Source organism: Myotis brandtii, unplaced genomic scaffold, assembly GCF_000412655.1.
Source record: "Myotis brandtii unplaced genomic scaffold, ASM41265v1 scaffold115, whole genome shotgun sequence".
In the NCBI taxonomy this organism is placed as follows: Eukaryota; Metazoa; Chordata; class Mammalia; order Chiroptera; family Vespertilionidae; genus Myotis; species Myotis brandtii.
Genome location: NW_005353967.1, coordinates 16,716,794 through 16,739,572, shown reverse-complemented (window position 1 = coordinate 16,739,572; position 22,779 = coordinate 16,716,794). Strand labels below are relative to the sequence as shown.

The following is a 22,779-nucleotide window of genomic DNA, read 5'->3' as shown; positions in this document are numbered from 1 at the left end:
CCTAGCAATATCTTTAATGTTTATATCTGTAGTATCTGCATGCCCATCATGAAGACAGATATTAGGTGATTGGAGCAATTTCAAGGAGGAGGACAGGAATGGCAAAAGCACCCCAAGTTGCATTAGTCTTTTCCTTCAATTGTTTAGAGTTGGTATGGAATGTAGGGGAATCTTACAGTTGTCTTCAGATATTTGTAGGCTGTGTGGCTCCAGAATACCTTTGGGAAATAAATTTTAGCTCAGTCTAAGGAAGAATTTTATGCTGATCAGAGCTGTTCAAGGGAGTAAAAGATTGCCTTAAAGGCCTGTGAAATCATGTGGTCTGGCCCTGCCAAGGCATTGGGAGTGAGTTAATTAAATGTTTGACCAAATATAGCAGGCTGATATTTAAGTTGATAATTTTGTATGGCCCTCAAATGATGTTGCAAATATCCAAATGGCCTGTGGCCGAAAAAAGGTTCCCTACTTTGCAAGCTAACAAACTTTGTCATGTCATGCATTGGTGATCTCCCACTAGGGGTGTTTTTGAGAGTAGAGTGTATGTTAATGTTTTCTCTCTCCACTTATTTAATTAGAAGGCACTCTTGTTTTTCTTTAAGGAGTCTTTATGGATAGAATTCTTATTTTTAGCAGTGAAAGGTGTCTGTTGGGAAATCCCCACTGTTTGATGCCAGAAAGTTGGTAAGGGGGGTCCTGGTGACCATATAGCCCTGCCTGTAAGAAGTGAGGCTCAGTTTCCATTCTGTGGTTACCTCAAGTATGTTTTCACTAGACTTCCCTGGTGCCACTATCATCCCTCATCTGGTCTGTATATGTGTGTGTGTGGCCGAAGGGGCAGGGGGGTATTCCTTATAATTAGACAACAAAAACACAACTGTTAAATGAACATTTTACCTGGAAAGTGTGAGACAAATTCCTTTCCCAGGAGCATTATTATGTCTTTGCTCATCAAATGAGGTAATTGGTCTTAAAATCTTCAGGGGATAACATGAAGCCTCCCTCCCCCTTATTATTATTTTTTTAATGTGGAAGCTGAAATGGGGTGAAAAGGGTTGAAGCAGTAGAAGTGGTGGAGGCAACAATTAGGGTGGCTGAGACCCCTGGTATGGGCAGCTGGAAGCAGAAAGAAAACACTGCTAACTAGGAGATGCTGGGGATTGGTGCACTGGAAACTCATTTTGCCAGTTTTAGAATTCTGTTGAGAGGCAGTATTCATGCATAATATGTGTGTAGAAATGGATTGTTATTGGTATGAATGATTAGCCTTGCCTTTGTGATAATAAAATGTTTTACAGATCATTTTGAACGCATTCAAAGTGCTTCGAATGCCGGTACGAAGCAGGGAGCAAGGTAAACAGCATCTCTCAGTGATGCATATTATAACTGTTGTGCCTGGTGTTTGACTCTCTTTGTAGGTGAGAACTCTTGGGGAGAGAGTGGTTCTGTATGTTCTGAATCGAATTATTTATAGAAAACAGGAAATGGAGAGAAATGAGATCCCATTCCTGTGTCATAGCAGTACTGATTATGCTAAGATTCTGTGGAAGAAAGGAGAGGCCATTGGGTTTTATTCAGTTAAGCCTACAGGTGAGTCTTTAAAAGTTATTTAAACTGTGTATAATGGAAACCTCCTTTTCAAACCCCAACTGTATCAACATCCCTTTTAAATGAATCTCGAGTGCAAATTGAGGTGATTTTACTTAGTATTTTGGGGGGAATATTTAATTCTTCTTTGCCTGTGGATCAAATGCATAGCCCTTTTCTGCTCAGTGCTGCTGATTTAGCCTGACATATTAAAGGCAGCTTTGTTAATTACCATGAAAAACAAAGTACTTCAGTATATAGTATTTAGAGAATCCAAACAGCTTTGAAATTGTGAAATCTTCTAAAGTTTGGATTTCTGATCCTAAGACCCAAATATACCCTCCTCCTAAGCGACTAGAGCAACTTCATCTTGTTTTACCTGTTTTCCTGTTCATTTGCTCTCTAGTTGTACTGGAGCCAGAAAGATCTAACCTGCTTACTCCATGTAAATAAATAACCAAATAACAAAGTTGGTCTTGTTCTGTACTTTAACCAAAAGACCTTTCACTGAGAACGCTCATATTATTTTTCTGTCATTTTTACATTTCAAACCTTCCAGACTTAGCTCATCTGGTCAGATCCAGTGTAATGATCATATCAAATTCACTGCTGATTTGAAGAACAGTTATGACCAATATCTTAATCACATAGTTAATACATATCATGAATTATGCATACCATCAATAAAAGGAAGGTCACTTTTTCTCAAGAATAAAATATTCTGATCTAGAGTTTAAAATGGTTTTGTTGTTTAGTAAATACTTTGGTTCTCCTTTAATATTCTGTTTTCTTCTTGTATACATTTGAAATAGAATCAATGATTCATTTAACTCCAGAAAGATATCATTATATAGGGGCAGAATAATGTCTATTAAATGGAAGCTTACTGCTGCATTGCATAAAAGGCATCATGTTGTTTTTAAAATGTTTTAAAATGGCTGAGGTGTGCTTTCATTTCTTTATGCTTTATTTTATATGCGATAATTCCTAAGGGAATTGGAGGCTTTTTCCTTTTCACACTGGCTCCAGGGGATTTTCCTATCTGAAATGAGCTCATAGATATTTTGATCACATATTACTTTATACTTTTTTTGTTTAGAGTTTGCTTTAGATGAAAGACACACAGTTAATGGGCATAGCATTCCCCTTTTAGTGTTTCTGATCAGTATTGACTCCAGGAGTGTGTTCCTCTTCATTTTATGTGCATCTGGGGTTCCTCCTCTCCTCTGAGACCTGGCCTTTATTTTGCTTGTTCTGGTAGTTAAGTTTTTGGGTTTTTTTTTTTTTTTTGGTTTGTTTTTTGGTTATTCCTCATCCAAAGATTATTTTTTCCATTGACTTTAATTTTATTTTTTTATTGATTTCAGAGAGGAAGGGAAAAGGAGAGAGAGATAGAAACATCAGTGATGAGAGAGAACCATTGATTAGCTGCTTCCTGCACGCCCCACCGTGGGGATCAAGCCCGCAACCCGGATATGTGCCCTGACTGGAAATCAAACCTGACCTCTTGGTTCATAGAGTGATGCTCAACCGCTGAGTCACTCCGGCCGGGCTCCATTGAATTTTAGAGAGAGTGGGAGGGAGGGGGGAGACAAAGAGAGAGAGACCGAGGAGGTAGAACCTGCAACCCAGGTACATGCTCTTGACTGGGAATTGGACCCATGATCCTCTGGTGCTTCTCTGTTAATTGCCTTACACCCTGACTATTAATTTTTGTTCTTTTTTGCTTTATACTCTGGCTCTCCTCTACCATATAATAATGGAATTAGTTGTGCTTATACTATACTAGCCTTTGAATCAGTAACCAGTTAATTTAGTCTGGAACTATTTTTTTTTTATACAAAGAAAACCCAAACATAAAATATTTTGGAAAAACGTCCCATAACATATACTAAAACACTTTGTGATAGAAATATTTTCTACATACATATCAGGAAAAAGAACTGTACCAGCAAAATGATAAAATCTTTATTAAATACAGTTCTAGTTGAGTGAAAGCCTTATGCTATTACTTACGATTTTTTAATTAAATAGCAAATCAGTATATGGGGATAATAGTTGGGATATAAAAATAGCCTTGGAATAAAAAAGGAGGCTTTGTTTATGAGGTTAAATCTTATTACAGTACAGTGAAATTTAAGAAACTATATAAATTCTTTTTTGCTTGAAGTAAGAGATTGCTGTGAGGGACTTATTTATTTTTTGGATTAGATAGATGTCAGATTATTAAAAAATAGTTTTATACACTAGTTTGTTGTGTGATCTTTGGCATATATGTATTGTATTCTGAAGTCAATTAAAAGAGCTGCTTAGTACTCCAGCTGAAAGAAGTACTTCTAGTAGGAAAGTGGCAGTAGTGATAGAGAAGGAAACCGATTTGAGGGAGCTTTTTGTGTGGTGACTCCATTGCCTGTGTGGGAAGGGATAGAAGAGTAACCAGTGATGAATCTTGAGGGTTTTGGCTTGGATGCTTAGGTGGGAAACTGTGAACTAAGATTGGGAATACTGAAGAGTGGATTTGGTAATACTTGAGTTCAGTTTGACATGTGAACTTCATTGTGCTTGTGGAACACATAAGTAGGGATAGTACACAGTTAGAAATGTAAGTCGGATCACATGGGGGAGGTGTGGATGTTTATGTGGGCCACAGAAGTCAACACATTTTTAAATAAGGATGAGATCTGTCAAAACCGTATCAAGTGAGTATGTGTGTTTGTGAATACTGGCATGGGGATATACGTAAGTTACTGAAGTCAGCCTGAGGCAACCAAACAAACATAACTGTGGAGGGAGTCTGCCAGCAAAAGGGACTACCTGCTCAGATGTGATCATTGATTTCCTAAAAGTTAAAAAGGAGGTGTGTTCACTCCTGCAGCACATATACTAAGTTCAAAAGGAAGTGTTAGTCTGTTGGGAGATAAAAAGAAGAGGAAAGTTAGCTGAGGCTGCTAGCTAACCAAATAGTTGTGCTTTCTCTTCTATATTCTAGTCATTGGTCAGCAGCTGCCCAGTCAGAGATTATATTTTCCAGTCACTTGCACAGTTGGGTGGGGCTGTGTGATTAGTTCTCCCCAAAGTAATTAAAGAAATGATATTTATGACATCAGGTCAAAGTGGTTAAGATGCATTCCTTTTCATAATTTGTCTGCTGAATGTAAAGGATTCTGAGGACCTAGGGGATGGGGAAGCCACAGATAGAAGGAACCTGAGTTCCTGTGGTAGTACTTTGCATTTCCATATCAATTTTAGGATCACCTTCTCAGTTTCAGGAAAAAAATCCAGCTGGGATTTTGAGTCTGTATGTCAATTTGGGGAGTATTGACATCTTAACAGTGTTATGTATTCTGATTCATGAACATGAGATGTTTTTGCCATTTATTTAGGTGCTCATTAATTTCTTTTAACATTGTATATACTTCTAAGTTTACAAGTTTTACACTTCTTTTGTTAAATTTACTCGTAAGAATTTTATTGTTGATGCTATTGTAAATGGAATTATCTTTTTTTTTTTTTTTAAAAAGTATGTTTTTTATTGATGTCAGAGAGGGATAGAAACATCAGTGATGAGAGCGAATCATTGATCGGCTGCCTCCTGCATACTCCCTGCTGGAGATCAAGCCCTAAACCATGGCATGTGCCCTGACCTGGAGTAACCGTTACTTCCTGGTCATGGGTGAATACTCAACCACTAAGCTACACCAGTGGGCAGGAACTGTTATTTTAATTTCATTTTCAGAATGTTCATTGTTGGTATATAGAAATACAGTTGATTTTTCCATGTTGATCTTACAACCTTACTAAACTTATATGTCGGTTTTAATGAATTTTTAGTGGATTACTTAAGGTTTTCTATATATAAGGTTGTGGCATCTGCAAAAATAATTTTACTTTTTTCTTTCCAACCTAGTGCCTTCTATTTTATTTTCTTGACTAATTACCCAACCTCTAGTACAATGTTGAATAGAAGCGGTGAGAGTGAACATTTTTGTCTTGTTCCTAATCTTATAGGGGAAACATCCAGTTTTTCACCATTAAGTGTGTTGTTAGCTGTGGGTTTTTCATAAATCTCTTTATCAGGTTGAGGATGTTGAGTATTTTTATCATGAAAGGCATTGGATGTTATCAAATACTTTTTCTCCACTTATTGAAATGATCATGTGGTTTTTGTACTATTTACTGGTACATTTACATGAGGTCTTCCATTGGAGTAAATCTCAGGAATTACAGAAATTAAAGGTTAGTGGACATCAGTATTTGGATAAATGGTAGAAGTCCTGGGAGTAGGTGAAATTACCCAGAGAGAGCATATAGAAAGAGAAGGTGGTCAAAGAGGAAACTTACAGGAATATAAATATTTAATTACCATGTGCAATAAATTTAATGTAATGAAGACTTCACCTAAGGTAGCAGTTGTGGTTTTGCTGTACTAGGTAATTGTGCTATTGTCTGCAGCTATTGACGTGTCTGACGATCTCTGGTAACGTGAAGTTTTTCTGCCCTTTATTTGTTTGCCTTCGTATAACCCTTATACAAAGTATAACTATTTAAGGTGTAGGCAAGGAAGAGAATCAGCATGGTTTTTTGAAATGAATATGCAAGGTGGAGCCAAAGTAGGCTTACAGTTGTGAGTACATGAAACAGTTTATTCTTGTATTATAATTTACTAATTATTGCATTATTTTCCAAACTGATGACAGTGCTGGGAAGCAAGATCTCAACAAAAAATAATGCTTCCCAGAATGATAGTTTTCAGCTTCTTTCATGCATTTGGATTAAGGAGGGAATATAAGGAAGATTACATGAAAAACAAGTTGGGGAGTGAGTTATAGGCTAGTTAAGACTATGTGTTCTTTTGAGGGTAGCTAGGCTTCTAAGGGTTCTGAAAATGAGCATTTCAAAGGTATGTTAATATAGATGCGCAAAATACGATGGACAGAGCTTGCTTAAGGCAAAGATAGACCTCTCACTAGAGAAGTTATATGCCTGGGGTGTGACTACCCACCATGACCTGCCCAGTTTGGAATTTTTGATCAGATCACCCTGTGAGGTTACTTTTTGTTAGTGTTATTATAGCACTCCCTTTAAAAATTTTTAAAAAGAGATTATCAAAACAGCTTTATTTATAGCCCCCCAAATTCTAAACAACCCAAATGGCAGGAGCCAGGCCAAGGTGGGCAAAGGGAGAGGAAATGGGGGGCATCTGTAATAACCTCAACAACAAAAATAAATTTTAAAAATAGTAAATAAATGGATTTCAGTTAACCCATATCATGCATACTATTAAGTACTGAGAGACATAGCATGTACTCAATTTCAAAATCATTGTGTTGGGAGAAAGAAACCAGACACGAAGAAAACATACTGTATGAGTCCATTTATGTTAGTCTAGAAAAGTAAAAGCAAAGTTGTAGTGGCAGAAATCAAACAGAGACCCGGGAGGGATGGATTGGCCGTAAAAGGGATGGAGGGAACTTTTTGGGATAGCACTCCGTTTATATCCACTGAAAAACCATTTTTAGAAAGACTGTTAACTCATGTTTTCTAAAAGTATAAACATATAGGTCTTTCAGTGTGAAAAATTGTTGGCTTTCTGTTCTTATGATTGTAGGAAGCATATGTGCCTCATTTCTTACCCAAAGCTACCAACTGCCAGTTCTTGATACAATGTTTATAAGAAAGAACTATCGAGGCAAAGATTTTGGGCTTCATATGCTGGAGGACTTCGTTGATTCCTTTACAGAAGATGCACTTGGCTTGCGGTATCCACTGTCCTCTATAATGTACACAGGTAAATGGAATAAGTGAAAAATGTTAAACTTGTCTCTGACTAGTTTCTGCAGAATATTGTAAATGTGCATGTAACAATATTAAATAAATTTTGATTCTTTGATACCCTAGGCCAGTGATGGCGAACCTTTTGAGCTCGGCATGTCAGCATTTTGAAAAACCCTAACTTAATTCTGGTGCCGTGTCACATATAGAAATTTTTTGATCTTTGCAACCATAGTAAAACAAAGATTTATATTTTTGATATTTATTTTATATATTTAAATGCCATTTAACAAAGAAAAATCAACCAAAAAAATGAGTTCGCGTGTCACCTCTGACACGCGTCATAGGTTCGCCATCACTGCCCTAGGGCCTAATTTTGCAAATGTGTCCTTATCTCACTATATATATATATATATGGGGTATGGTAGCTTTTTAAAAGATATGAACTTTAATTTTTTTAAACTGTTTTGTTTTTGTTTGTTTTAAATATTTTTTTTATTGATTTCTGAGTGGGAGAGGGGGAGAGAGAGAAACATCAATGATGAGAGAGAATCATTGATCAGCTGCCTCCTGCACACCCCCTACTGGGGATCCAGCCCACAACCCAGGCATGTGCCCTCACCGGGAATGGAACCATTACTTCCTGGTTCATAGGTCAAGACTCAACCACTAAGCCACACTGGTCAGGTAGAGCTTTAACTTATATACCATAAAATTCACCTTTTTAAAATGTTAATCCTCACCCAAGGATATTTTTTTCATTGGTTTTTAGAGAGAGTGGAAGGGAGGGTGGGAAGGGGGAAGAGAGAAAGAGAGAGATAGGAGAAACATTGATGAGAGAGAGACACATATATTGGTTGCTTCCTGCATGCGCCCTGATGGGGGCTGAGGATTGAACCTCCACCCCAGGCATGTGCCCTTGACCAGTAAACAAACCCAGGCACCGTCCATTCCCCAATTTCTCCATTACCTAGTAAACACTAAAACACTAGCTGCTAGGGCTTATCTGCCTTTTTTGTAATAGTCATCTGAGTGGGTGCGAAGTGGCCTCTAGTAGTTTTGAATTGTATTTGATGTTGAACATCTTTTCATGTGCTTATTGGCCATTTGTATGTCTTCTTTGGAGAAATATCTATTTAGATTATTTGACCACTTTTTGGGGGGTTATTTGTCTGTGGTAGCTTTTAAATTAAAAAAGAAAGAAAGAAAGAAACCTCAGACATATACGAAAGTATAAAAAGTAAGGTAAATATTTATGTACCACTAGCATGTACCATCTATGAGAAATGGATCCTTTGCCAATACAATTGCACTCCTACCTAATTAGCTTACTCCCTTCCCTGAAATAAGCATTGTCCTCAATTTGGCATTTTTCTTCATGCATTTCTTAGACTTTTAAGATATATATATGTACATCCTCCAATAATATGTCATATTATTTTTAATATTTTAAAACTTTATATAAATGAAAGGTACTGTATGAATTCTTCTTTAGTTTGCTTTCTTTACTCATCTTTATGTTTATTAGATTCATTCATGTGGATTTACATAGCTCTATTCATTTTCAGTGCTGTTTAGTATTCCATTGTATGGCTGTACTATGTGGTGATGTTTTAAAAACTATTAGTGGATTTATATTCGCATTTGTATAAAGGCCAAACAACTGTTTTTTCTTAATGTAGTAAGATTTAATCCTGGAAAGTAATTTATTTGAAAACTTCAATAAAATATAATTTACTATCAGATGTTTATTTTCATTAAAAATATATTTTCTAGGTTTCCTCTCTTTTTTTAATATTAAAAATCTAGAAAACAAGAACCAAATGTTGCAACCCCATTTTGAATTATACTTTTTCTCTAGACCCATACATGTGAATGAAATGAATCCTTGTATACCCTTTGATAATTTGAACATAGATTATTGCTTTACTAAATTTGGGGAGGAATGGAAATACATCCACTATAGGAAGAATTCCTCAATACTTTACTCTTTGTTCTTTCATTTTGAATTTAGGACCAAGTTTTGTAAAGTTCCATTAAAAAGAAACTGTTGGGATTTTGTTTAGGATTGCATCAAGTTTACAAAATAATTTGGAGAGAATTAGTGTTTTTACACTATTGAATCTAACAATCCTTTTATTTAGTTCTTCTTTTATGTCCCTCAATAAAATTTAACAATTTTCTTTTTAAAGGTTAAACACATCTTTTATTTGGATTTTTATTGCTTGATCACATTAAAACTTTTTTTTTTTTTTGATTTTTTTTTTTTACAGAGAGGAAGGGAGAGAGATAGAGAGTCAGAAACATCGATGAGAGAGAAACATCGATCAGCCGCCTCCTGCACATCTCCCACTGGGGATGTGCCCGCAACCCAGGTACATGCCCTTGACCGGAATCGAACCTGGGACCCTTCAGTCCGCAGGCCGACGCTCTATCCACTGAGCCAAACCGGTTTCGGCCACATTAAAACTTTAATATGGAATTTCATTTAGAATTTTTATGTAAATGAGATGACTGTATAATTTTCTTGAGTTGCTTTGGTGTTTTGGTATCAAAAAGTTATGCTAGCCCATTAAGTGAGTTGGCAGCTTTCTATCTTTCTGTTTTCTAAAATAATTGATATTTTGGATTTCTAGAAAATTCTAAATGTGTTTTTCAGCTTGCAAGCAATACTTTGAAAAGTATCCAGGAGACCATGAACTCCTTTGGGAAGTTGAAGGTGTTGGACACTGGTACCAGAGAATACCTGTCACCAGAGCATTACAGAGAGAAACACTTAAAATTACAGGTAAGAATGTTTTAGTTTGAACACATGTCCCACTTAAAAATAGCAGTGCCTGATGGTGATGGTGCCCTGTACTCCAGAGCAGTGGTGTGCTGTGATGTGATCTCTCTAGTAACAGACCCTCTTTCCTAAAGTATGATTTTTTGTTATGTGTTAATATTAACATTTGAGTCACTAAGAATAGCCCAGCAGAATGTAATAATTGGTGTGTACGAAATAAACAGAGATACTGAAACAGTATAGAATAGGCATCAGGAGATCAAAGATAGTCCACAGTCTCATGTATCTCTCCTCAAAGTCACAAAATACAGATGATTATTTAAGACTCTTTATAATTGAAAGGTTTTATTATAAGACTAGAGGCCTGGTGCACAGATTTGTGCACTGATGAGGGGTGTGGCCTGCAGGGATCAGCCCGCTGTGGGAGCGCCACTCATCCCGGTCAGCCAAGCGGCACTCCCACTGTGGGAGTGCATTGACCACCAAGGGGCAGTTCCTGCATTGAGTGTCTGCCCCCTGGTGGTCAGTGCACACCATAGCGACTGGTTGACCAGTCATTCTGGTTGTTCTGCCATTTGGTTGCTGGGCTTTTATATATATATATATATATATATATATATATATATATATATATATATATATATATATATATATATATATATATATATATATATATATATATATATATATATATATATATATATATATATATATATATATATATATATATATATATATATATATATATATATATATATATATATATATATATATATATATATATATATATATATATATATATATATATATATATATATATATATATATATATATATATATATATATATATATATATATATATATATATATATATATATATATATATATATATATATATATATATATATATATATATATATATATATATATATATATATATATATATATATATATATATATATATATATATATATATATATATATATATATATATATATATATATATATATATATATATATATATATATATATATATATATATATATATATATATATATATATATATATATATATATAAAAGCCCAGCAACCAAATGGCAGAACAACCAGAATGACTGGTCAACCAGTCGCTATGGTGTGCACTGACCACCAGGGGCACCCCCTTTAGGGTGGTGGTCCCCACTGGGGTGCCTGGCCAGCCTGGATGAGGGGCTGATGGCTGTTTTCAGTCTGCCTGCACCCCCTTTAGGGTGGTGGTCCCCACTGGGGTGCCTGGCCAGCCTGGATGAGGGGCTGATGGCTGTTTTCAGACTGACCAAGCCCCCTTTAGGGTGGGGGTCCCCACTGGGGTGCCTGGCCAGTCTGGGTGAGGGCTGAGGGCCATTTTCAGGCTGGCCGGCGACTGAAGCTCCCAGCCTCTCCTTTTTTTATTTTCTTTTTTTATTCTGAGATTTATTTACCTTCTATAATTGAAACTTTGTTGCCGTCACTGGAGCTGAGAGCTCCGTGGCTACGGCCTGCTGAAAGCAGGTATCTGGGGTTTGTTTAGCTTCTATAATTGAAACGTTGTTGCTTTCGGAGCTCAGAGCCGGGCCGTGGCAGGCGGGGAACCTTGGCTTCCTCCATCACTGGAGCAAGCAAGCCTCCTGCTCGCTTCAGCTGCGTGGCTGCCGGCCGCCATCTTAGTTGGCAGTTAATTTGCATATCTCCCTGATTAGCCAATGGGAAGCGTAGCAAAGGTACGGTCAATTACCCTTTTTGTCTTTTATTAGATAGGATAGATAGGGGTGAAGGGGATATCCTACACCTAGATTTTCAATACCCTTCTATTCATGCTGCTCTGTAGGGCTTTTATGAAAGTCAGAACAATGTTATTAAAACCGAATACTGATTGGGTTACAATTTGTAAAATTCTTCTACACACAGTAGTTCCTCCAAATGAAGCTAAAAGAACTACGTCTGGAGGATATGGTCTCGCATCTGTTCCAGAATATGAAGCAGGAACTGAAGATAGTCAGTCTAGTGAAATGCAGCTAACTGTAGGTACACTGTATATTTATTGTAGGAAATAATTTTTGTTTCTTTAAAATAGATTCAGTGAATATTTAAATTTTTAAATGTTATTGTTCATTCAACAGACTTATGTAATTTCTACTGTATTTGTTTTCTGGTATCTCTTAATTGGTTACTAAGGACTTAATTTTCTTTGAAAAATAATTTGGAATTCACATAAAATAATATAGAAGAAAATGAAAATCTGTAATCCCACTTCTCCAGTGATAGCAACTGTTAATATCTTGCATATAATATACATGTACCTGCATACATTTTATTTCTGTTTTCTTTTATGCTAATTCTAACTGCTTTTCTCACAACATTTTTTTGGAGGCTACAAGGGTGCATAACATAACATGTTAAGCATTTTTCATGGCACTATTTTTCTACTGTTTTTAAATATGATTGTTAAACAGCAGCACACTAGCCTATTATATGTAAACTAGAGGCCGGATGCACGAAATTTGTGCAAGGGGCTCAGCCCTCACAGCCAAGGCGGCTTGCCTTGGCCCTCGCAGCCCTGGTTTTGTCTGGAAGGTCATTCGGAAGGACGTCCGGAAGGTCGTTTGGCTGTCCGGTTTAATTAGCATATTATGCTTTTATTATTATAGATGCCATCATTTATTTCCTTAACATACTAAGTTTTACATTTATAATGTAACTAGAGGCCTGGTGCATGACATTCACACACTGCCGGGGGGGAGGTCCCTTAGCCTGGCCTGCGCCCTCTTCGCAGTCCGGGACCCCTCGGGGGATGTCTGCGTGCCAGCTTAGGGGCAGTCAGACATCACCCTACGGGTCCTTAGTGCTGCCATGGAGGCAGGAGAGGTTCCCACCACCACTGCTGCATTCGCCAGCCATGACCCTGGCTTATGGTTGAGCAGCACTCCCCCTGTGGGAGCGCACTGACCACCAGGGGGCAGCTCCTGTGTTGAACATCTGCCCCCCTGGTGGCCAGTGTGCATTATAGCAACCGGTTGTTAGGCTGTTCGGTTGATTTACATATTAGGGTTTTATTATATAGTATGTACACATCATTGTGCATATGTTATTATTTCCTTGCACAGATAGGTTTCTAGAAGTGGAATAAGTAGTAGGCCAAAGGTTATGAAGTTATTGTGGTAACTGTGAGGCTAAGTTTCAATAAGTGTATGCTAGGCCTTTGTAGAATGAAATGCACTTTGCAAATACTAGGTAACCTGAAATTAGAAGGGCAATTTCCATTACTGTGGCTTTCTACTTTCCTAGAATTTACTTGGTATTAGTTAAAATATGGGTCCATCGATGGGATTCTAGAAGTCTGTTTTATGTAGTGTTTTTTTGTGGTGGCGCTTATTACAGTTATATTTGTTTTGTACACGGTATCTGATATATCTTTTGTGAGTGTTGAGTTTGCCTATGTAAAGTCAGGTGCATTTCAGAGACACATGCTTTGGGGAATTATTTGTTCCTCTTATTTCCTGTTTTAATTAGCATAAGTGAAGAATTTCAAAGTGTTTTTAAGGATAATATAAATAATAACTATATATAAAGAATTAGAGTTTTTAAATTTTTTTCTACATTTGGAACTTCAGACTTTAGAATAAGCCCCAATTCTATTACATTGCAGTCTAAATTCCTCAGTTATACTCAGATTCACTTAGTTTTGGTCAGATATCATGAAACCAGGAAAAGTAGAAAAATCTAATATTCCCATATATGCAGTGATATTAATTATTTATTTTAATATTAAGCAAATAATTTTCAATGTGTCATTTAGTGAGAATATATTAAAATTACACTAGGTCAAGGTTGGCAGCATGAATTAGACTTTTTTATTTTAGAACTTCATATTCTTTATAGTAATAGTTTAATAATTCAAGGAAAATATTTCTCATATTAAGCTATTTATTACATCTCACTTTTTATCAGTAACCACATGGGGAAGTAGTTTTATTTGTTTATTTTTACTACATGATGTATTTTTTAGCTTTATTGAGGTGGTATTGACAAATAATTGTATATCTTTAGGGTGTCCAACTTTGTTTTGATATACATATACATTGTGAAATGATTATCACTACATGATTTATTCTTTAGATGATGGTATTTCTATTTTCTTTTTCCTATTTTTGGACAGAAAACATTACATGTACTTCACTTTTTGTACCTTTTATTTATTCATCTTTATCTATGTCTTAACCTTGTCTAGTTGAACTATAGGCTTCTCGAACACAGGATCTTTATCTTATCCATCACAATTGTTCCCTTGTGTGTGTCCTATAAACACACCTTGAAGTGTAGGTGCCTATAATATTGTAGAGTTTTGATAACTGTGTGACTGGATAGCAGTTTATATAGTAAAGTGGGTACCTTGGCAAGTGCTGGGCATACAAATTATGGGTCTGTTAAGCCTGGGAAAAGCAGGTGGTCCATTATTAGAACAGATAAGTGAACAATTACACTATAGGATAATAATGGCCTTAATAGAGCATACATACAGCAAGTGATTGCAGGTACATGAAAGAGAATGTATGACTAACTCTATGCAGGGACTGGAATTGGTGAAGTAGAGTTGAGATGACCTTTAAAAGGTGTGTGGGAGTTCTGTGCCAAATGTTGCTAGGGCATTCCAAGGGATGGCATGTATGAAAACACAGAGGCGTGAAAGAAAATGGCATGTTTGGTATGGAAGAGCATTTGGTATTGGAAAAGTTTGGAGTTTGTATTTCAGGTAGCGATAAACTTACATTTTTTTTTTTTTGTAATGCAAAGGAGTAGCACAATTTGCAGATGGGAAGCACCACTGTCATCAGGGTGGAGAGGATTACGGGTGTGTGGCTAGAGTGAGGGATGCCAGCGAGGAGGCTATTAGAACAGTTCATGGTGAAGATGAGAAAGGCCTGAACTAAAGCATTGGCAATATAAAGGAGGGGGCAGTTTTGAGAGATTCTTAAAGTCAGAATTGACAGGCTTTGTGGTTGATTGAATGAGGGATAGGAAGAAGTCATTACTGACTCACAGCCATTCTGGTTAGACTGAATTATTACTGTCACTTAACCAAGATAGGGAATACTATTGGGAAAAGATTATTAAAATGATATTGTTCAGTTTGAGACAGGTTGGATGTGAAATTAGATGGAACATCCACTGGGGAGATATCTTATTAGAAATAGAGCTTTGGAAGTTGGGGGAATTAACTTGTATAGATATTGAAGTGAAGGTAGTAGATAAAATGACAAAGGGAAAGCATGGATTGAAAAGAGAAGGTAGCTGAAGACAATACTGGAAACTCCAGTGCTTACCACTAAGACATGAGATGGCTTGATAAGTTCTTAGGCTCATAATAAACTGGGCTGTAACATAGCCTTTTTATTTCTTTTTTTTTAAAAATATATTTTATTGATTTTTTTACAGAGAGGAAGGGAGAGGGATAGAGAGTTAGAAACATCGATGAGAGAGAAACATCGACCAGCTGCCTCCTGCACACCTCCTACTGGGGATGTGCCCGCAACCAAGGTACATGCCCTTGACCGGAATCGAACCTGGGACCTTTCAGTCCGCAGGCCAACGCTCTATCCACTGAGCCAAACCGGTTTGGCAGCCTTTTTATTTCTTACGTAAGTTTTAATTGAATAGTGAGTACAAAAAGTGCTATTTGAAAATGTTTTAAAGATTTTCTTTGACACTGAATAAAGTAGATCCACAGGGAGAAAAAATAATCTACAACATTTGGTTTTAATCTGTATCTCTATTTTAGATTGATTCTCTAAAAGATGCCTTTGCAAGCACTTCTGAAGGTAAGAAATTCAGCCGATCTATTAGAAAGTGTTTGAGACACTTAGAATTAGGTGTGCGTGTGCGTGTGTGTGTGTGTGTGTGTGTGTGTGTGTGTGTGTGTGTTCCTTAGAGCAAGTGAAGACTTACCCAGCTCTAAAGTCTACTTCTGGGTCTAATGCCACCACTTCCACTGATTTTGCTGTGCGAACAGAGTGAGCTATAGTACCTCTCTTCCTCATTTTCTTACCTGTAAAATACAGACAGTAACATCTGCCTTGTTTATTTCCCAAGATTAAACAGACCCCATTTCTGTTATATTGCAGTCCAAATTCCCCAGTCATACTCAGATTCATTTCGTTTTGGTCAGATATCATGAAACCAGGAAAAGTAGAAAAATCTAATCTTCCCACATATGCAGTGCAACTAATGTTTTATTTTAATATTAAGCCAAATAATTTTCCATGTATCATGTAGGGAGAATATATTAAAATTACACTATGTCATAAGGTTGGCAAAGATTATTGGGAGAGAATATAAATGAAAATGCAAAAATACTTTGTAAAACTCAAGATAACATGGAAATGTGAGAAATGAATATTAACAAAGTCTGATATGAGAGAAAGGTAGTGTGTAATGGTGGGGATATATATAAACTAGCATAGTTCTTGCATGGCTGCTGTTTTTTCTTAGGTAATGATAAAACACCAGTTTCCACTCGGACTCGAAGTAGTCATCTGAAGCGGCCAAAGATTGGAAAGCGGTTTCAGGATTCTGAATTTAGTGGTTCTCAAGGGGAAGATGAAAAGATAGCTGAGACTTCACCTACAGCTTCCGTAATTAAGTAAAGTATTGTTTATTTTACCCTCATTATTTTGTTTATTCTTATTTGTGTATTATTAATATTTAGTATTATTATATTGTTCATGTAGCAAATGACCTTGGTATAGGAGTTTATATTTGAATTTTTCTACAAGATAATTGTTTACACTTACCAGTGGTGTCACTTTGACAATGTTATAGGGAGAATTTGCTAGTAAGAGAGTGGAATAAACTCATAATTTAATCTCATAGGCATGAGAATCCAGGAGAATATTCTATTGATTATCCCAAATGTGTCATTATCACCAACTTTGAATTTGACCGTAGCTGTAATTTTTAGTAATGCTTGGGTGTGGTTAATTTTAAAAACCCTCAGTTTTACATTATAACGGATTTATTTCACTGGGGTATTGGATATAACATAAATTAGTGATAACTGTAAATGGTGCAGTCAACTCCTCTTAATCAACAGAACACTTGGGTCAAAACTTTTCCTCTATCTTCCTTTGAAGCTTAAGAAAACAAGATTTTTAATTTTATGTTTAAACTACACTTCTCCCCTACTAGTCCTACCAACTGTTTCTGAATCAACCATTCATAGTTTTGCCATTTTAGCTGTGAAATTATTTTACTCAGGTAGAGAATTTTGTGTCTATACTAATTTCCTTATGTAAATAATTTTTCATTTGTGTAATTGCATCAGTATGTAAATATTTTATTTTTGTAAAAAATTCATGTTAAAGGTGATATAAATAGATATTTAAATCTAGTAATTTGTGAAAAGAATAATAAGAGTTTAGATAATTATGGTTTTCTCATGGAGCCACATTTTGATGTAATATCCTTTTTAGAAGGAAATGTAACAATGTATTTTAAATTGAACATCTCAGAATGAGGTGGAATTCGGTTTGCTTTTCATAAACAGAACAGTAACAGTGAGGCTATATGCTTGAATGCTTACTCAGACACTACAAAGAACGTAATTTTATCTTTGCCCTTGAAGAATGCCTGGTGGTTTCTAATACATGTATCTGTCTGTGGCTCAGGTTAAGAGCACTGCAAGGTAGATTGTGATGGGTAATAATAGAAGTGCAGACGCTGTGATGCAGAGGAGAGCGTGACTGCCTCTAATGGAGGGGATGGAGACGTTTGGTATTTGGGCTAGGGCTTCAGAGATAAGTGGTAACTAAACAAGCAGAGTTGGGAGGAGATTTCTAGTCCAAGGGTTCACAAACTGTGGTCCATAGGTCAATTCTGGCCCACTACCCAATATAAATAAAATTTTATTGTAACACATCCATGCTCATTAGTTTACAGGTTTATTATGATTGCTTTTGAGTTAAGTGGCAGAGTTGAGTAGTTATTCAGGGACCATATGTCCCACAAAACATAAAGGAAAGTTTGCTGAGCCTGGCTCTATGCCATGGATGTCCAGAGAGCTTCCCGTAATGAAGGAAATGTCCTGTGTCTGCCCGTCCAGTATGGCAGCCACTACCCATGTGCCATTCGAGCACTTGAAGTGTGGTTGGTGCAGCTGAGGAACTGAATTTTTTATTTCATTTACGTTTAATAACAAATAGAAACACATGTCTTACGGCTACTGTATTGCATGTGCAGAACTAGACTACAGGAATAACATGAACAAAGGCACAAAACGAAGAGGAACGTTGATACGGATATATAAGGTAAATGGTAGTGTAACTGAAACCAAGTTTCAACTGCCTGCTGCCACAGAAGCCAAACTGGTGAGACAGATGCTGGTGAAAAGGAAAGAGGTTTATTCAAGTGCTGGTCATCTGAGAAGATAGGGGATTCTTTGTCAAAAGCCCATCTCAACACCTCAGTGCAGACCGAGGTTTTTATAAGGAGGAACAGGGAAAGTAGAACAAAGAAACCACGGTGAGGGAGTTGAGTAGTTCTGTACATGCAGGCCAGCACAGTCCATTCCGATATGAATCTCGAAACTGGTGAAGTGATGGTCTGGTGTGCGTCATCCTGGTTCATCGTTCTGGTTCTGCATCATCCTGGTTCTATGGTTAACGATTAGCAAGTTTCCCAGAACTGGGATGACTGAAGGGCAGAGTCTGCTTCGTCTGAAATTAGTTCCTAGGATTCTTATACAAACATGCTCTTCATCTACAAGCTACATATTAGTCAGAATCAGCATTTACAGAAACAGCGTCAAAAAGAATGGTGGGGTGAGTTACAATTTCTCACTGTTACAGTAGTATCTAGTAGGAGGTAAGAATATAAGGGTCTGGTCTTGTTAGGCTTTAAAGGGAGATATACCTTATTCTCTAAGCCATAGAGAACTATCAGAGTTTTCTTAGTGGGGCTGTCACAGGTACAGATATGTATATGAGAAACACAGCTTTGGAAAACTTTCTAAAGAATAAATATTAAGATGAATTGGGTGCCCTTGTTGGTGTGGTTACGTTGGTTGAGTGTTGTCCTGAGCTCTGAAAAGTTGCCGGTTCGATTCCCAGTCAGGTCACATGCCCAGGTTGTGAGTTCAATCCTTGTCGAGGTGTGAATGAGAGGCAACTGATAGATGTTTCTTTCACATCACTATTTTCCCCAACTCTTTGTCTGTCTGTCTATCTGTCTATCTATCTATCTATCTATCTATCTATCTATCTATCACCTGTCTATCTAGAAAAGATGAATTGGGAAGAAGTTACTGTGAGAATTCTCCAGAGAGAATTGGGACCTGAAAATGGTAATAGTAAGTTAGGGATATGTTTGAAAGGCATTTCGGAGGTAGAACTAAACCGTATCATTTATGGTCCAAATTGATTTTTTTTGAGAAAGAAAGGGGCTTTATAATATGCCAATGCTGGGATAAAAGCTTTAAACTGTATGGTCCCAGGTATACTAGGATGTATGTTTACTTTAATAGAATAAGATATTATCAGATATGAATAGAGTAAAGGAAAGGTCTCATTTACATGTTTGAAAATATAGTGATGTTATTAATTGAACTGGAGAACAAGGTAGGAAAGAACAAATTTATAGGATGAAGAGATTGGTCTTGGACCTGTAAAATTTGAAATTGTTGACTGAACAACACTTAGTTGATTCTCTAAAGTGTTACTTTATTAACAGATTCCTGAAATTCATATTCATCCTTAAGAAAACATGTAAGAATTTTGTTTTGTTTTTAGATTGGAGTCTACTTCACACACATCAGAGAGCTCAGAAGAATTACTAGAAGAAGAACATGCACAGAGTGTGGTTGAATTTGAGGACGGAAGTAGTGATAAAGATGCTCATTCAACACCTAAAATCCAGTCACATCTGGAGAAGCAAGATGGTGAAAAGGTAGGAGATCACTATTTATTCCATAAATAAAATGAATGGAAGTAAACGAAACTTTAACTTTCTTAATCTACCTTATAGAACCAGTTAGTCTTCAATTGCAATCCTAATTTGGTTAGGAGGATATGAATGAGTTTCCCAGAAAAATATATATATATATTTGACTGCAAATTCCTGCTAAAATAACTAAATTTATTTTTTTAAACACCAGAAAACATACAGGAAAATCCTCTGTGACTAAGTAAACTCTTTATCTCACTTGATTTCTTCAGCTCCTCAAATATTTATCCGTATCTTCTTTTTTCTTCTCTATTAATTTCTTGTTCTTCTTTTTCTTAAATAGCTTTAATCTTCTCCTCTCTACAGATTCCTTATTTCTTCCTTCATATGTGCTGAAGTTTCTTTAAAAATCTTTTACCTGCTTGCTTAATCCAGCCAGCAGCTAAACAAGTGAAACTACATTACCAATTTTATTTTCTTAATTTACACCAATTTAGCTTCCTTCTATTTCTTGAAACCCTGTTTTTAAATAACTTTTTTTCTTGTAGAAAATTTGGAAAACAAAGTACATATTTTAAAAAGAGACTTATGGGTTGCTTCCATATCATGGCTCTTGTAAATAATGCTGCAATGAACATAGGGGTGCATGTATTCTTTCAAATCAATGTTTCAGGTTTCTTCAGATACATTCCAAGAAGTGGGATTGCTGGGTCATAAGGCAATTTCATTGTTAATTTTTTTGTTTTGTTAATCCTCACCTGAGGATATTTTTCCATTGATTTTTAGAGAGTGGAAGGAAGGGGGAGAGACAGAGAAAGAGAAACATTGAAGTTACAGAGACACGTCGATTGGTTGCCTCTCGCAAGTGCCCTGACCAGGGCTGGGGATCGAACCTGCAACTGAGGTACGTGCCTGGACCAGAATCGAACCCATGACCCTTCAGACTGTGGGCCAACATTCTATCCATGGAGCCAAACTGCCTAGGGCCCATTTTTAATTTTTTGAAGAACCTCCACACTGTTTTGCATAGTGGTTGCACCAATCTGCATTCCCACCAACAGTGCAGAAGGTTCCTTTTTCTCCACGTCCTCTCTAACACTTGTTGTTTATTGATTTATTGATAACTTTTTTGATAGGTGTGAGGTGGTATTTCATTGTGGTTTTGATTTGCATTTCTCTGATGATTAGTGATGTTAAGCATTTTTTCATGTATCGGCCTGTATGTCCTCTTTGGAGAAGTGTCTAGTCAGGTCTTTTGCTCACTTTTTAATTGGGTTATTTGCTTTTCTGGTGTTGAGTTATCTGTGTTCTTTATAAGTTTTGGATATTAACCACTTATCAGATATATCATTGTCAAATATCTTCTCCCATTCAGTAGGTTGTCTTTTTGTTTTCTTGATCGTTTCCCTTACTGTGCAAAACCTTTTTAATTCGATGTAGTCCCATTTATTTTTTTCTCTTGTTTCCCTTACCCAAGAAGATATTTCAGAAAACATATTGCTAAGAGAAATGTGCGATATTTTACTGTCTATGTTTTCTTATAGCAGTTTTATGGTTTTGGGTCTTACATTTCAGTTTTTAATCCATTTTGAGTTTATTCTTTTTTTTTTTTTTTACATTTTTTCACTTAGGCAACGGTCACATTTTTAAAAAAATATATTTTATTGACTTTTTACAGAGAGGAAGGGAGAGGGATAGAGAGTTAGAAACATCGAAGAGAGAGAAACATTTATCAGCTGCCTCCTGCACACCCCCCAATGGGGAAGTGCCCGCAACCAAGGTATATGCCCTGGACTGGAATCGAACCTGGGACCCTTCAGTCCGCAGGCCGATGCTCTATCTGCTGAGCCAAACCAGTTAGGGCTCGAGTTTATTCTTATACTAGTGCCTCGTGCACAATAAAAGGGGAGTAATTAGAGGAAATATTTCAGTAATGCTATTTGCCCTTTCTCTATAATAGAAGTGTCAGAGATGAAAGAAAATTAGTAAAATGTATATGAAAATCTTCTCAGAGTCTGGGGCGCACCATGGGACCCAGAGTCAAGTCCCCGCCCACCCACGTGCGCCTCAAAATCGTGCGAGACCCAGACCCGGCCGGGCACCCCCCCATTGGGCTAGATCCAGACCCAGCCCGTCCCACCCTTGTCAAGCCCCGCTGGGCAGGGGGCGTAGCCTCAGGTCCCCTGGCCCAGCACCGGGGCGGGGGGCGTAGCCTGAGGTCCCCCAGGCCAGCTTCAAGTCCCCCCAGCCCTGGCGCGAGGGCACGAGGGCGTGACGACCATTTGCAAATTAGCTCTTTATTATATTGAGGTCCCCCAGCCCAGGTCGGGGAGGGGGGCACACCTTGAGGTCCTCCATCAAGCTCCGCCAGCGGGGGGCGTGGCCTCAGGTCCCCTGTCCCAGGGCGGGGGGCACGGCCTGAGGTCCCCTGTCAAGCCCTGCTGGGTGGGGAGCGTGGCCTGAGGTCCCCTGTCAAGCCCCGCAGGGGCAGGGGGGGCGGCAGAGTCTCAGGTCCCTGCTGATTGCTCGTTAAGGCTCATTACGGGAACTCGGCCTCCACTGTGGGCACAGCCATCTTGTGTTATGGGACCCCCCCCCCCTCCACTGTGGGTGCCGCCATCATTTGTGGTGGAGTGACGGTCAATTTGCATATTCCTTCTTTATTCTATAGGCTATGGTTAAGAAGGT

General features: G+C 37.3%; 1 protein-coding gene across 1 annotated transcript in view; it reads left to right on the top strand.

The window, feature by feature from the left end:
* The window catches only part of FAM169A (family with sequence similarity 169, member A), a 53,287-nt gene that overhangs the window by 18,008 nt on the left and 12,500 nt on the right, over positions 1–22,779 (top strand). The window contains exons 5-11 of the mRNA XM_005858038.2: positions 1,416–1,587; positions 7,193–7,372; positions 10,016–10,144; positions 12,067–12,179; positions 15,935–15,974; positions 16,645–16,795; positions 19,938–20,094. Coding sequence (XP_005858100.1) covers positions 1,416–1,587; positions 7,193–7,372; positions 10,016–10,144; positions 12,067–12,179; positions 15,935–15,974; positions 16,645–16,795; positions 19,938–20,094 — 942 coding nt within the window. The remainder of the gene's footprint in view (positions 1–1,415; positions 1,588–7,192; positions 7,373–10,015; positions 10,145–12,066; positions 12,180–15,934; positions 15,975–16,644; positions 16,796–19,937; positions 20,095–22,779) is intronic.